The sequence below is a fragment of the Callorhinus ursinus genome, unplaced genomic scaffold (genome assembly GCF_003265705.2).
Source record: "Callorhinus ursinus isolate GAN/ISIS: 27379988/994484 unplaced genomic scaffold, GSC_fseal_2.0 scaffold46, whole genome shotgun sequence".
Lineage (NCBI taxonomy): Eukaryota > Metazoa > Chordata > Mammalia > Carnivora > Otariidae > Callorhinus > Callorhinus ursinus.
The window spans coordinates 6,989,976-7,007,211 of NW_027397108.1; the positions used below are offsets into that span (position 1 = coordinate 6,989,976).

A 17,236-nucleotide genomic window follows, 5' to 3' on the forward strand; every position below is an offset into this window, starting at 1 on the left:
ATAATCCCATCAGAGTATGTACTCTTATTTTCATTTTGCAGATGAGAAAATCAAGGCACAGAGAGGTTGTTTCTTGACCAAAGTCATGCAGATGATAGAGCTCCCTGTGGCGTTAAACATAAGAGACTTTCCTCGTTTGTCTTTGTCAATGCGAGGGAATGCCATCGGGCACCCTTGTGCCTACACAGACTTCTGTTGTCCCTCCATCCTGGTATCAGAGCAGGGAAAAGACAGAGAATGATTTTTCTCATCCTCCGTCTCTCATCGGGTCTGATTCCCAAGAGAATGATTCCCATCCATCTCTTCTCCCTGTGGGACTCCGATGTTCTGAGAAACTCCATAAGCCACCTCTGGGAAGAAATATGTGGATGTGCCGATGGGAATCACCGTTGGGCCCGTGGGGTCTATTTGAAGCGCAAATCAGTGATGCAGACACAGACGATGGATATAGAGCAGTTTCTTCTGACTAAGACATTTGGGATTTAAATATAAATTAGAAGCTGTAAGTCAATTCCATGTATGAATTTGTACAAATCCCTTGTAATGAAAGCAGAAGGTTTCTCTTGTCCTTATTTGTACTGGGGTGTTAGCATCAGAAGCCTAACCAAGTGTGTCCATTTTCCCAGAGCCCAGGAGATTACAGACATACTTTCTCTGGTTAGAACCAGCTGCAGGTGGCTTGAAGGGAGGAAGGCTTGTTCTCCATGAGTTCCAGGGGGCTGTGTCATGTCTGCGTTACCCTGAGGAGTACCCCATGCAAAGTGAAAAAGAGGGGGCTGCTCCCAGTGGCTTGGCCCACGGATTGAAAGAGATAGCAGTCTCATAGATACTTCTCCGTCCCCAGACCTCGTGCCAATCAAAGGGGGAGGCCTTATTCTCAAGGATAGCCCCTCCCCGCATGGGACCAGGAGGCAATGGGCTCTGGAAGCCAGCCAGCAGTGCACAGCCCCATGTGTTTGAAAGGGGGAGCGTGAGTGCTACACGCATGTTGACAAATGACTTCAATCCACACCCCCGCCAACATGGAGTCCCTGCACATCCCAGCTCGTCCACTCCCAGCTCTCTGCCCACGAGAAGGGAAACCCAAGTCCACGCCACACCTTGTACATGAGCATTCATAGCAGCCTTAGTCGTAATGGCCAAAAAGTAGAAATAACCCACATGCTGATCAGCGGATAAAGGGGTATATAAGCTGTGGTCTGTCCATACAGTGGAATAGTATTCATCCGTAAAAAGGAACGAAGTACTGATGTCTGCTACAACATGGACCAGCCTTGAAAGCACTCTGCTCGGTGCAAGAAGCCAGACACAAAAGGCCACCTGTTGCGTGATTCCATTTGTATGAAATGGAATAGTAAATCCATGGAGACAGAAAGCAGATTCGTGGTTGTTAGGGGCAGACAGAGGGGAATGTGGTAACAGTTAATGGGCACCAGATTCGTGTTCGAGACAATGAAAACCATGACCCCCGGGCGCTAGCCCTGTATTTTCATTAGCAAATAAATGTATTCCACTGCTCTTCTTAGCACTTCCTGTGACCCATGAGCATAGAAGTAAGAGTTCTCAAGGTCCTCCACCAGTGGCATCCTTTGGCTCTCACAATAGGGTCTTCATCTGTTAGGACCCAGCGTGAGCTGGAGGGGATCACGAAGCTCCCTTAATGCCTGATCATAACACCAGGAGGGGACCTTTTAGTCATCTCAAGCTGTTGTGCTCAGCCGTGGCTGCTCAGCGGAATCATACGGGGGACTTTTGAGGAATACCAGTGCCTGGTCTCCACCCAAGAAAAACCTGTGAATGTGAAGTTTTTAAGGGTTTGCAAGCGATTCTAACAAGTAATGAGTGTTAAGAACCTATCGCTCTAATCCAATACCCTACATCACAGGTAGTCAAACAGAGACTCAGAGACGTTATAGGATTTACCCATGAATCAGAGGTAGGCCCGAAATTGCCCCACTCAACTGAAGTTCCCACTCCTACAAACGTGCAGAACTGCATTAACCCAATTCTAAAGTCTTTGGAGCAGACCATGCGATTGCTCCTAAAAAAGTCATTCTTTATCCCGATTCAAATGTTTGTGGCTGGATGCATATCTCTACAGAAAATCTCTCTGCTTCTCAAAATTAAACTATTTCCAATTATCCCGTCAGAGGTACAAATGTGTTTTTCTTTCTCTTTCATTTTTTAAAGAGAGAAACTCTGGTGAGGGAGAGATGCCACTGTCAGACAGAATAATGTGTCCACACCTGGCATTCAGAAAAGAAAGAATATGGGCCTATTTGCTCCTTGTTTTTAATTTTTCTCTCTTTATCTGATGTAATAATATTTATTGCACCACATCCCCTAAGGCAGTGATTTGCAAACTTCTTTTTACAGCAAAACATTTTTTTTCAGGCAAAATCTGGAGCGGGAAATCTAATATACCAAACAGACAAAACATGATCCAAGCTGTTTAAGTCTTACTGTTTGGGGGGGAAATACCTGATACATTGGAAGGACTCCTGTACCATCCCTCAAACGTCCTTGGTTCCCAGGAACACAGTTTGACAACCACTACTCGACCTCATTAGTTTCCAGTCGGGCTTCAGTGGCTATGTGTCTTCATGATTTTGTTTCATGGAGGAAAAGCCACATTTTGTTATCAGAGCTGCTTCTTCCTGAAAACTCATTTCTTTAGTCGCATGCATAGATGTGTGTATTTGGCAGAGTGGACAAGCCTCCTCAGGCAAGATCATGGAGAGGAAGAAAATGAGCATTAGCAGGTGCACTGCTGGGCCTCCAGAGAGGAGGCCTGGCTGGGCATTGTCCTTGAAAGTCATTGACTCAGCCCCTCCGCTGTGTCTGCAACACGTGGAAACTCCTCGCGGGGAATGAGCCGACACAGAGACATGTGCATTGGGCGGGAAAAGGGAATGGCTCCCACCAGAAAGCGCAGTGAATATTGTCTCCCTCTCTTGCCCATTGGCCCATCCCCCTGCCCCTGTACAGCCAGAAAGCAGGGGATGCTCAGCCTCTCCTCTTGGTGAAAGGGGACCCACAGATGGCAGCCCTCCGGGCACAGAGCTCTCCTTCCAGCCCAGGGCCTCTCTGGGTGGGTGGGTCACACCAACCAGGAGGATGTTTGTGAACCTCAGATTGAGAACCACATTGCCCAGGATGCCAGTGAATCTTGAAGAGTGCTCTTCACTCAGGAGCCGGTTGCTTTGTTGTTGAGCTGTTGTTCCTTATTATTGTTGAACCATTTGCATTTCTTCACCTGCCTGAAACATTTAACTAAGAAAACTCTGGCAACACATGGAAAAGTTTAATAGGCCCCTTTATAACTGTCCTTTCCCAGAGCTGGTAGGTACTCTCTCTTTCCATAATAGAGAGAACATGCAAATGCTTTTATCAAAGTATCTGGCACAAAAGAAAAAGAGTAATTATCAGAAGAAATTAATGTTAATTGGATCAAGAAAGGACTTCGATTATGTTTTCTTAAAAAGAGCCTTTATCTTTTAGAGACACACAATGACGTATTTACAGATACAATGATACGTCTGGGATTTGTTCCAGATAATACAGGAATGGGGAGACGTGGGTGTGTAGCTGAAGGACGGGGGGCACGAGTTGAAAATCTCTGAAGCCTGATGATGGGCACATAGGGCTCTTTATTCTGGCTGCTTTTATAAATGTTTGAAATTCTCCATAGCAAGGTGCAAAAAGATACTGGGGGACACATGTGTGGAACCCAAATCTTCATCAAAAAAGGCCACATTTACTTGCTAAGAATGGCAGACATCTGCCAGAGTTGGTTTCCCCAGGGCTCCATTAGGAGCAGAAACCCACTCAATGTAGCAGGTAAAGATGGGGCCGTTGACAGGCCTAGAAACATCCAGCAGACAAGAGGTGCAGAGAACCTCGTGGGCATGGGGGCAGGGCTGGAAAACCAGTGGGAGACCAAGGATGCTTCCCCATCTGTCTTTTGTCTTTTGAGTGCCCTGAGATCTCTGTTTTACCATCAGTGTGTCTACTCTTTTGCCTCTCTATGCATCTAGTCATTGGTGTCTGAGGGACAAAAAAAAAGTTCACTCCATGCTCAACTACTCCGAAACTTGGGACTTAAGGACTCTTTACTCTCTGATTATAGCCCCTATTTCTCTGAGTTCACATTCTTAGAGAAACATCTGATTGTTCATGAAGCAGACAATGGATTGGTCATCTGTGAGTTAGGTACCACTTCTGGGTCCAGTCTGCTCTGGCCAAGGAAGCTGGGATCCCATGACACAAATGGCCTCCTAGAACACTCTTCTCAGTAGGGGCTGGGATCTTCTTTAAGGATCCTCAGAAAAGGAAGACTGACCTCCACCATGTAGAATTCTATTGTTTCTGCCATTTGAACTACAATTAGTTCACTTGCCTTTTTCTCAGTGAGAAGAGAGAAGACCTGGCCACTATTCTCAGACACATGTACACTGGCACATTCCACAGATAAAAATGATCCCAAAATGCGGCACCTGGGTGGCTCAGTCGGTTAAGCGTCCAACTTGGTTTCAGCTCAGGTCATGATTTCATGGCTCCTGGGATCAAGCCCCGCGGTGTGCCCCATGCTAAGCAGGAAGTCTGCTTAAAATCCTTTCTCTCTCCCTCTGCGGCCCCCACCCTCCACTCACACATGCATATGCTCACATGTGCTCTCTCAAAAAAAAAAAAAAAAAAAAAAAAAAAAATCCTAAAATTTAATGTCTACTTATAGTGTTCTCATCTCATGAAAGATCTGGCATTTTGGGGAATCAGAGACAAGAACCTCATTCTCCAGAAGTGCACAGTTGGGAGGGGCATGCCCCAAGCTGCCTCTGCTTGTTGGTAGCCTGAGCTCTAGCTTCTGATTTACTTCTCACTGTGTGAATTGTCTTCCATGAGTGTTAAAAACCAAAGCTCTGGCACCACTCCTCATCTTCAAAGAGAAAGGGGTACTTAGAGATGACAGAATTTTAACCAGGTGGAGAAAAGAGTCAAATATACCAATGTCTGGGGCATTGGTGGCATTATGGTCTGGTGGGTTCCTGAATGCCCTCCTCCCGTCTTGGTTCTGTAGTCATTTGGGGGCCTGTCTGTGCATGTCCTATTGGGGTATGGCTAGGGAAGGACTCAATAGGTCCAGTTCTTGAGGGCTGGCTGAAGCTTTTTCAGCCAAACACCTTCAGAGTCCCTTGTGGGTCTCTGTTGTTAATCATTTCTTAGACATAAAGGCTTCTTTAAAATACTGAATGAACTTTATTTAGAACTCTGTGTACTTGTTAAATTTTTGTTTAAATATTATATATGTTCTATTATGTGAATTTCACATACATAGTGACATTTTATATTTTTGTATTATTTTATATATTAAAATACTTTACACATTATATTACATATATATACATATATATGTGTGTGTGTGTATATATATATATAGTGCCCATAAACATTAACTGTAAGCTGAATTAAAATGTCCCCCTATGTTTTCTTCTAAAACCTCTATAGTTTTACCTTACACATGTTGTGTATGGTGTGAAGTCGGGATCAAGATTCATTGTTCTCTCCACATGGATATACAAATGATCCAGCACCATTTATTGAAATGGCCATTAGCTGGAAACTAAATTAGGCCCAAATGTAAAAGCACCCGTAATTGGCCACAGGTACAGCCTTGGATGTATGAGAGTGGAGAAATGGTAGGAAACAAAATATTTGGATATGTCATAGGTCAACAAAACATATAAAGAAAGGAGGTGAGTGGGAGGAAATGTGGCAATCAGCTGCAAGCCCCTGAGGGGAGAGAATAGTGTCACTTTCATTTACTGCTGTATTTCCTGCCTCTGGTGGACCCCTTGGCATGCAGTAGACACTTAAAGGATATTTACTAGAAGGAATTCTTTCATTTTTTTATATCCTGGGGTGAATCCTAATCATAGATAGAAGGAAACCAGATATCTAATGCAGCTATTCCTCCTAAATGTGGGTGCTGTAGGTTAACATCATTTGCCTTGGCAATAGAGCAAATCAGGGATAAGCAAGTATGTGTCAGATACACATAACTGAAAAGAGAAGAGCATTCCCACACGAATTTCAGGGATGTGAGGTATCTATGAAAATTATACATTAAAAGGCAGTCCATGATAAGAACAGAAAGAATCATAGGGGTTTGAGCCATATTCTCCAATTTACTAGTAAGAATTTCATACGATACAAAACAAAATCCATCATCATCATCCTCACTAACAAATACTGATTCCTTTCCCTATGCCAAGCAATGTGTCAGGATCCTTAAATGTATTATCTTCTTCCTAGCAATCACGGTTTCTACCTGTTAGGCTATCAGCAAGAGATCAGATTTTTCCAATGAGCTCTATCCTGTATGTAAACATAGACTCATAAAATTGTTTGCGAGTTAAATTACTGATGATCTCTCCCCCATGCTTTTCACCTCACAGATAGAAATTCAAGTTTATAAAATTTTCTGGGACCTTATCTTTTAATTTCCCAAAGCCAGGGCCCAAATGGCTACATCCCAGCTTTTCAAGTTCACCATCCATGAAACATCCTGGATGACAGTTCATGAACCTGGACTCTAGTCGTCAAGCATGCAAGCTTATAGATGTCCAGTCCCTTAAGGTCACACACTGTCACTTCTTCCCTAGCAGTGGCTTTCTACCCTGATGATTATTATTTCCAATTTCAGGTTAACCTTAACGTAAAATCAACCATTTGCTCAATGAGGAAGAGCATTTATTCTTGGTGTAAAATAAAATGGAAGTCCCTCTTCCCCCTGGTGATGGATGACCTTTCTGGAAGGTCCAGGCATTCTCTTCCTAAATGTCCATCACAAAACTCACCCCATGTTGTCAAAGAAAGCAGAATGAAATACTCAGTTCTGAATACAAGGGGAGAGAGCTAATGAGCCTCAGTATGTCCCAAGCCGGTCACCCACACTGATTATGTAAAAATATATTTTGTCTGGTATTTGATTTGCCACACAGTTTAACAGAAAAGTGACTTTATCTATTTTTTCCAATTAAAGGAAGTAGTGTTACAATCAATAATTCCTCCTGCTCTTGTATGCTAAATTCATGTCTTGTCTATTGTTTTTAAATCACAAAGTGAGCATTGCTATAGAAATATAAAATGGTACTATTTCATTTCAGTCTATTTAATTTTCCATCCTGAATTACATAATGGGGTTAAAACATGGAATAGAATTAATAGAATGAGTATTTAATTAAGCAATAATGAGTTTCTAAATGGATGCTCAAGGAAACTGGCTTTGTAGTTTATGCAAGAATCAGATAATGGTCTTAACAAAGACTATAATAATTGTGTAGAATGTTTTCTATATTTAAAGATTTTTTTTTTTTTCTGAATTCTCTCAAGAGTAGATTTAAACATAACCCAGTTCCTTGACTAGACTCCACTTTACTTTCAAGGTGAATTCCAAATACCTTTCTGTGGCTCCCAAAGCCCTGCATGATCTGACTCTATCCTCTGGAGTCCAATGGCGGACAGTTCTCCCTGGCCCTTGCCTGCACTCCAGCCACACCCACCTTCCCTCCGTACTGCAATTGTGCCATGCTCCCTCCACCCTTGGCCTTTGCTCCTGCTGTTCCAGATGCCAGGAACGCTCTCTCTCCTTTCCCCTTATTAGCCCCTCATCTGCTTTCCATTTTCAGGGAATTCTTCCCTAAGGACCCTCCCCAGACTGGGTCAGGCACCCACTTCCTCTCACCACTCCCCATTCAAGCTACAGGCTCAGTGTTGCTTTTCTCCTAACATTCAGCACAGTTTTATAATCATACATATGCCATGTCTATTTCGTTTTCTAGCATATCCCTAGAATTTAATACTACAGCATGCCTGGCACAGAGAAGCCAACCCACCAAATTGTTGACTGACTGTCTGGAAGATGGATGGATGGGTGGATGGAAGGAAGGATAGATAAATGGATAGAGAATGATGGATAGATGAATAGATAAATGGATGGATAGACGATGGATGGAGGTTGGAGGGAGGGATGGAGAATGGATGGATGAACGGATAGATGGTGGATGGAGGATGGATGGAGAATAGATGGAGAATGATGGGTGGGTGGATGGTAGGAAAATGTAGCTGTGGACACATTACTACAAATAAGGATATATCAGGACCACAATACACACCGAGAATTCCTAAAACAATACCACATTATTCCATTTGGAATCATTTGCTCACACACTAAAAGGGTGTTCTATGTCAGCCCCTATGGTGGGTGCTACAGACATTAAAAAAGAAAAGTGTCCTGGGAAAACTGCGCAGGTTTTTTTTCCCACTTAGACCTGGCCTAAATATTAATTTTGCAAATCCATCCATCTGTCCATCAGATCTTCATGTGTCCAGCACTGTGCTATGTGCTGGGGATCAGGGCCGAGTGACACATCAGGTGTCATAGGCACAGTGCTAGGGTCCTAAAATCAGAAGAAAACGAACTTTCAGGGCCAAAGAAAATGTTAATTTTTTTTCCTCACATCAGAAAAAAAAATGAAATTTTTAAATCCCATGCAAACCTATTGTGGTAGGAAGGGCCAATGAAGGTAAAATTACCTAAGATCCAAGAAAGTCATAAGGCAGCTATGCTAGAGATGTCCTGGAGAACAAGAGAGATCAGTCCATCCTTACCCTTCTGGAACATCAAGCAGGCGGCAGGATCAGGCATCAGTCAGCCAGCGGGCCCCTCTTACTGCCCCGCAGAGCCGCACCACTCACATTTCCTCTTCCCTCCCCACCCCCGCCCTGGCCCTTGAGGCCAGGTCCCGCCCCCTGTAGTTAAGACCACTGACTCATTCAACAAATATTTTCTGGGTCCCCTCTCTGCACCTGGCATCATGTGAGGGTCTGGGGAGAAAGCTGTGAACAACGCAGCCTTCACTGAGCCTCCAGCCTCCTCAAAATCATGATGTGCTCTGTGTCTTCATCCCGCAATGTGACCCTCGTCCACTTGGACAGAGCAACTCCTCACCTCTGTACTGGATGTAACAGCACCCCTACCACATGGATGGATGCCAGCGTCCTCCAGTCTCAGCACTCCCTGTGCCCACATAATCACCCACCTGGCGTCCTAAGTTACAGGTGTCAGAAGACACATGAGGACAGGTGATGAGCTGAGGTCTGGTGTGATCAGTGGGGCCAGAGAACCAGTCCTCTGGCCCTGGACCACAGCCGGGGTGAAGGATGAGCCTCAGGGATGGGAGTCTTGAGTACCAGAACTTGTTAAAAGCAGAGGTTACAGGAATCCAGGAGACACGGACTTGACCTTTGGTTCACTGAACGACTCTGGACTTTCCTTCCTTCCCTGCGCCTTGTTCTTCATCTGAATCCGAAGGGATTAGACAGCACCGAGGACACGCGTGGCTGACAGCAAGGGCTGATCGCAGCACTCCCTCCTGCTGGGCCAGGTGCACCGCAGGCCCTCAGCATGGAGCTCAGGCAGCGGCTCAGTACCGGGGTGGGCTCAACATTGACACCACCTCACCATTCTTGACCTGGACCTTGGACCCTATCATGCTTCTCTCAACGGAACCGCATACTAGAATTCTCTGGGCAGGTCAAGGAAATACTGAATCTCAGGCCTTACCCCAAACCCACTGAATTAGAATACCCCTGCCCCATCCCCACAAGGCATCAAGATTCAGGCTTATGATTGTTATTTAAAAAACAAACAAAATGAGGAGATTCTAATGTGCGGACAGGGCTGAGAACCGCCTCTCTAGATTGAAGTTTAGGAATTCCATGAATTTTGTGAGAAGGGGGGAAAGCTAGAAGAGAGGACTACTTAGGAATCAGGTCAACTGCATTGTCGCCTGGAGCCCATATCCGTGTGACAGCGTCCCACCCCACCCCCCGCCCCCAGCTACTTTCAGTCCTGCCATCAGGTTCCAAGAATTTCCCAGCGCCCCTTTCACAGAAACGAACAACCCACCCAGGTTTGCTGAGGTGTGGTAGACAAATTAGTAACCGTCCCTGCCCCATCCCCACAAGGCATCAAGATTAAGGCTTATGATTAATGATTTGCAAGTCAATTAATCAGCCACTGCTTTTGAAACCCCATTTCTCAAATTACTTCTCTTTGAACACAAGGGCTTTCTGACATCACCGCACTGTCTCTAGATTCACTTTCCTACTAATTGAAATTCCAAGATATTTCTTCTTCTTGTCAGCTTATTGGTATTACTTGTTTGTAAAATATTTGCAAACAGATTACTACTCACCTGTAGTGTGTCAGAGGTAAGCACCAAAACGATACTTTATGCTTCCAGCTCAAAGGAATGTGCTAATGATACTCATGAAATTCTCTATCTATGGGAAAACTGATTTTTCATTTATTGATTTATTCTCACCACACCTACTTGCAACAAGTATTTGAGATATATGACAATAAAAACACGGGCACAGCAAGGCTCCAAACAACTGCTTTATATGTTTCCTTAGGAAATGGGTTTTGAAAGTCCTGCTAGTTGTGGGGGAGAGGTGGAGCGGGTGAAATGCGCTCTCTTCTCTAGAGGAGATGGTGCAGCTGAGCAGAGGCCTTGGAGTCAAACACCGCGTTTCCAGCTCCAGTCCCCCCACATGCAAGGGAGGGGCCCCGGCGCCCCGGTGACCTTGTTGTTGAGGGTCGGTGAGGCTGCAGGAACCAAGACCCACAAAACTGTATAAAGGCTCAAATTCCACAGGAGTCTGTTTCTCCTTCAACAACAGCTCGGGACGGGTGGGGGGGACTCGGGACCCACGTTCTTCCGCCTGTGGCCGCACCCTGCCCTGGGGTCCTGGGGTCCTCTGTGTGTTGATAGATGGAAGGAGAGGCACCAAGAAGAAGGGACGGCTGCTCCCATCAGGCAAGCATCACTTCTGGCCACATTCGGGAGGAGAGAAGGCAGTCTCCGGGCCCCAGCTCGGTGCGGGGAAGGCCGGAAGGAGCGGACTGTCTGCCCGCTGGGCTCTCCTGCATTATTCACCGTAAAATGAGTTGATATGGGTAACGGACCCACTGCCGGGCCTGTGGGAAGGGCTCTGTGAAGGATCAGTACTGTCTTTACCAAATACTGACAGTAACCATCTGCTCTGTTTGCAGTTTCAAGCCACTGTTGAGGAAGGAGTTGTGGGGGTTATTGTCAACTTGACAGTTGAAGACAAGGACGACCCCTCCACGGGCGCGTGGAGGGCGGCCTACACCATCATCAACGGAAACCCGGGCCAGAGCTTCGAGATCCACACCAACCCTCAGACCAACGAGGGGATGCTATCTGTGGTCAAAGTAAGTGGACGTCCCACGCTCCTCCCTCCACATCAGGCAGAGGGCCTCCTGCTGGGGAAGGTCAAGGGGAAGGCAGCCTTAGTCTCCTCCTCCTGGGGTTGAAAAAGAAAAAGGCTCAGGGCTTAAGGGTAGAGTTAATATCCTCACAGCCCCTAAACCAGCCCATTTCACAGGTTCTAGGAAACTCAAACGTCTGTGTGACCTTAAAAAAAGAACCCAAAGTTAATTTTTAAGCGAGATTCTCCATATGATTGGTAATGAATTATCAAAGATGTGCAAAAACAGACCATTCAAAGGTTTTTTTAAAGATCTCTGATCAAAAATGTGGATCATTACACGTCTTCTTAGTCTGTCCCGCAGAGTCCCGGGTATTCTCTTACCAACAGGAGATAAACAGCGCCTGGCCCTCGGAGCCCGTGTGCGTGTCCTGGGGCTGCCATCACAAGTGACCACACCCTCGGTGGCCTCAGACAAGGCAGACTTATAGTCTCATTTGTAAGTTCTGGAGGCCAGAGCTCCAAAATCAGCTTCACGGGGCTAAGGTTGGCGGCCCGGGTCCTCTTGGAGCCTCTAGGGGACCATCTATGTCCTTATCTTTCCCAGCGGCTGGGGACCAGCCACCTTCCTTGGCTTGTGGCCCGTTCTCGTAGCTCCAGGCAGCGAGGCAGCTCCTGTCTTACGTCTCTTTCTTCCTTCAACTTCCCTGCCTCCCTCCTTTAAGGACCTCTGTGACTCCAGGGCTCTCCGTCCACAAGGTCCTTAGCTTACTCACATCCCCATAAGGTTCCGGGGATCCACCCATGGTCATACTGGGAGGTCTTTATTCAGCCTCGAGCAGGGTCCCATACACAGTTCCACAACCTTCTCCGGGGGGCAGAGCCCTTGAGAATGGCAGATCTCAGAGACGCCTCCGGCTTGCTCCGGAGGAGGAGGGACTGGGTTTCTCCCAAGCCCTGTTCTTTCCAGTACTTGATTCATTTTGAACCTCGGAGGTCTGGCTGAGAAGAACCACCCATGGGGCTTCCCAGTTGCCTCTGATAACACGGGCAGCAGCGAGGTCGTCAGGAGCTCCTGCCGCGGCTCTCCTGCAAACCACTGCAGTTTCCAGTTATGGAAGTCGAGCCTGTATCCATAAATGCCATCAGGCAATTTTCCAAACCTGCAGCTGGAAGGCAGAGCTTGGGGAAATATACAGCCCCATCATAAATCCTAGAAAAGCGCAGTTCTCCCCAGCCCGTGTGTGCGACAGTTTGAGGAACAGACACTACGAGAAAACCAGAGTCACAAAGGGGCGTTCCCCTTTCCCCACATTGCCACTGTGGCCCATGATGCTGAGTCTGAAATGTTAGCATACAGGAGCATCACCGGGGAGGGTGGTTACAACCCAGGTTCCTGGGCCCCTCCCACACATGTCTGCAGGGTCACCATATGAGGGAGAGGTGCTGCGGGCCCCAGGAGATGCTGGGGTTCATGGAGCACAGCCTCGTGCATGAGCACTGCCTGAGGGCGAGTTTGCACCTGCAGATTCCTGCGGAGGAGGTGCCTGCAGCACCTGGGGCTCCCTCTGGGTGCCAGTTTTACTAGTGAGTGGACTCCCTCTGCTTCAGAATTAAAATGGAGACTCCCCCTCCCGTTGGCTGCCTGCCATGTGAATTCCTCCGAGGGCCTTGGGCTCTCTCTGCTTCTCAACCCACCTGACTCGAAGCCCCAGGACAGCTTTCTACAGGCAGGCCAGGCCTTGTTCCCCATGCTCTTCACTTTGCCAGCAACACAGTGCTTCATTAGGAATGCTCTCAGGTGCAAGTAACAGAATACCAGGCTGATAGTGGCTTAAATAATAAAGAGAATTTAATGATTTCCTACCTATCTATCATAACTAGATATAGGTAGGCCAGTCTACGATTGGCTGGCAGCTCAAGGTGTCAGAGAGCCAGCACATCTTTCCTCTGCCATGTTCTTAAGGCAGGAAGCAAGAAGGCAGCCAGGCAAACAAGAGAGTGCTCTCCAGTGCCCCTCTCCTCTCATCAGGGAAGGAAATATCTTTTCCAGTGGTTTCTCAGATAATTTCCTGTGATGTTTCATTGGCCAGATAACACATACCCATCCTCAGCTGCAAGGAAGGCTTGGAAGTCCAAGTCTGGCTTTTGGGGCCTCTGCAGGAAGAGACGGGTAGGGGAGCACAGGGTGGGCATGGTCACTGGGCAATGAGCAGTTGTGCCCTAACCAGTTGGCAGTTAGCGTACGGAAGAACGAGCAGAAGTTTCAGGACTGTGTGGCTCCCAGGGGAGTCCTGCCTCCCTGCAGGACCAAAGCCTAACAGCTCTGGAAGGCAAAGACCTGTTTCCTCTTTAAAAACCTTCTGGTCAGGAATGCTCCTAGTTGCTCTGTAAACTATTCCAAAACTGTCAGAGTTCCCCTTTCAGCTGAACATAATCCACCCTACATTTTAAGTGTATTTTCCCTTCTGTCCCTGGAGGAGAAGGAAACATCCAGAAAGCCTTGATCCCCAAGCCCACAATAGGCTTACAAATCACTGTTGGATCACTTTCAAACCCTCCCTCTTCCAGACAGCAAAACCCACGTTCTTTACCCTTCCCATGTGGGATGGCTTTCCCAGCCCTTGAAGTCTCCATGTCACTAGTCCACACCTTCACTTGACGCTTAATGAAATAGTAATTGGATCGACTCTCTGGAACTTTATCGGAAGTGTTTCCAATCCCTCCCCTCCCTGATCCAGAGACCCTGCATCAGACAGATCGCATTACTAAGGTCATATGCCCGAGATGAAGGAGGGCTTCTTCATCCAGCGTGAGCCAGAGCAGGGTCCAGGAGAAGAGAGCCGCGTTGTGCCAGCTCCCGGTGGCCTAGCCCAGGGAACGCACAGCTCGAATTATTACAGCCAGCACCGTGCACATGGGAACGGGCGCTCCAGCGGCCCGGCCCTCCCAAAAGGCACTGTGAGACTCACCGCCCCCCTCCGCCTGTGGCACTGTTCAGTTCTCAAACCCTCCGAGGCCAGCGTTGCACTCAGGGGATGTCGGTTCTTCTTCCTTTCTCATCACACTCCCCGGACCAAAGCATGGCTCGGTGCCGCTTATTAGCTGTGTGATTTTGACTGAGTTATTAACCTCTCTGAGCCTGTTCCCTCATCAACATTTAGTGGGACTAAAAACACCCACTATTATGACATAAAGTGAGGATTGGGTGAGTTGATGCACACAGAGCGCTCCTAGCACACAGTAGGTGCACAATAAGGGACAAATAATGTCAGAAAATAACGAAGGGCAGTGGTGAAAATCAGACATGTGTATTGTGGGGGTCGGGGAGCCATGGGTGCCCACTGGTATAGATTGAATTATGTCCCCCAAGAAAAGATATTTTGAAGTCCTTACCCCCAGACCCTGTGAATGTGGCCATATTTGGAAAAAGAGTCACTGCAGATGTGATTAGTTGAGGTCATGGTGGAGGGAGTGGGCCCTCCTCCAGCAGGACCGTGTTCCTATAAGGAGACGACAGGGACGCGCAGGGAGGGGGCCGTGTGACCGTGGAGGCAGAGATGGGAGTTGGGCGGCTGCAGGCCATGGAACCCCAAGAAGAGGCAGGGAAGTTTCCCCTAGAGCTTTCAGAGCCAGCAGGGCCCTGCTCACATTTGGTTTTGCACTTCCTGGTCTCTAGGACTGTGAGACAGTTGATTTCCTTGGTATTAAGCCACCCAGTCCTTCGTTCCGGCAGCCCTAGGAGACTAACACACCCACCGGGTTCCCTTACTAGGTAAGGCTGCCACTGCAAGAGCCCCAAGTGCTGGCAGATAATGCTCCCAGCCTATGTCTTCCCAGCAGAATTGCCCTCACTTGAGAGGAGAACGCAGGCCAGGCTCTGCCTGCTGGAGAGAGCCTGCAGTCTGCCTAACTGCAGGCAGATGCAAAAGACCAGCCCCTGCCCTGAGATGGGGCTGATTTGGCAGTCAGTGAAAGTTCCAGAGCTCCCCTGGCACTGGGCTGGACTCCTGCAGAGACCACATCCTTCTTTCTCCCTCTCTTCTGAGAAGGTGAGCCCGTAGATCATACTCCAAATCCCTGCCTCAGGCTCTGCTTCCAGACTCGGCTGGAGTCTCAGGGAACCCAGATAGAGTTACCTCACACACACACACACACACACACACACACACACACACACACACACCCCTATCATACAACACATACATACATATCTAATATAGACAAACACACATGCACATTTAACATGTAAAGACATGCATGTGCATGTTTACTATAAAGGCACACGTGTACTTATCCAACATAAATGTACACGCATGTACCTAACATGTAAAGAAACACACATTTTAGCCATTCTATTTAAAGGTCATGTGTAAATAAGCCAGGTCTCTTCCCCTCAGGACCCCGATCTTCTCCCTCCGCCCGGGTCTGCCCCACTCCATGCTGCAATTGGCTTGGCCCTCCTGCTCACCATGTCAGCCTCAACCCCAGGCCCAAATTCTGCTGTTCCGAGCCCCGTGGAGCTCACTAAAGGGAAGAAACCCCAGCCTGGTGTCCTTTTCATCATGGTAGAAAATTCCATTGGGCTAGATTTGGGGTTTCACAAATGTCGGTTTGCTAGTTAACTTTGTCTCCAGAAGCATGCTGGGTCTGCCCGACACTGGGGCCAGTGGGGGAGGCTCCTGGACCCTGGGCTCCACGTGTCATCTCTGCTCAGAGCACGGAGCACAAAGTGGTCACGACCCAATGAGCCAAAGGCTTCTGCCCTTCAGTATCCTAATCGGGATGCACGTCTTCCAAGCATGGCAACCCCTGGCCCCTGTTTGAAATGTACTTCACTGAGGTTGCGTATTTGGGGCATCACTCGGGATGGACAGAAACCTCTTCCTGGAGAGGGATGGAGTGGTGAAGTATTCCTGCGTTTCAGGGATGGAAGGGACCAAAATATAACTGGGTAGCGCCTAGGTGCCAAGAGCATTACATCTGTTAGCTCTTTAAGTCCCTCCGGGAGTGGTTGCGGGTACGGAGAAGAGGGGGTCCTGTTGCCATCAGGAAGCCCCCCCCCCGTGTCAGCATTTCCTCTGTGTGCGTGCGCAGCCACGTGCGCACATGTGGGGTGTGCTAATGCATGTTAGTTATTAAGAAGGTAACATGATTTGCCTACAGTCATTCTGACTCTGACTCAACCAGCTGGATTCAGTTCCAGCTCTTATACCTGCAGGGCTCTCTCCCCAGCTTCCCGGTCTCCGGCTGCTCCCGCTTCCCGTGGCCCTTACAGCCTGCCCGTCATCTGCTTCCTTCTGGTTGAGTGCGGACCGACTCCCTGTACTCACTTTGGTCCTGTTCTTCCAACAAGCGTATCCATACGTCCTGGGTCCGGAGAGTTAGCTACTCATCCCCCGCAGTCAACATGAGGAGAACAACTTGAAATAAACAGGCTGCCCTCATCCGACCTAAATGTCTCCCCACATACCCTCAGTGACAGGAAACGTCACTCCTGCGTCATCTTGTGGTTTGGAAAGAGAGCAGCCAAATGAATGCCATCCGTGTCATTCAATGACGGGCAGGACCCCCATATTAATAATGTCTACAATGGGGTTTCCTGAACGTGATCTGATTTACTCTGCACAGCACCTGGGGGAGGCAAGTACTATCAGCCTCTTTTGTAGACTCACCTAGAGTGGGCCGCACCTCAGTGACCCTGGGGCCAGGCCCGTCCACCATCATGTTGGAGGGTCCCAGCCCAGCCATGTGTCTCACATAGACTACCCCTGCCCTGTATCTGACCACAGAGCCCCTGAGTCATGGTGACCACTGAAAATTCCCTGCACATTTTCAAATGCCCTCAGGTGGGGAAGGGCCCGGAGGCTTAACCCCACGCGTCTCCAATCCTCTCCAGTCCTTTTACCTACATGACGCCCTCCCCGGAAATGCACCT

At 47.9% G+C, this 17,236-nt stretch overlaps 1 protein-coding gene across 3 annotated transcripts in view; it reads left to right on the forward strand.

The window, feature by feature from the left end:
* The window catches only part of CDH13 (cadherin 13), a 1,106,386-nt gene that overhangs the window by 996,373 nt on the left and 92,777 nt on the right, over window positions 1–17,236 (forward strand). For all 3 annotated transcript variants that reach the window (XM_073882334.1, XM_073882335.1, XM_025860409.2), the window contains one exon: window positions 11,120–11,302. In XM_073882334.1, coding sequence (XP_073738435.1) covers window positions 11,120–11,302 — 183 coding nt within the window. The remainder of the gene's footprint in view (window positions 1–11,119; window positions 11,303–17,236) is intronic.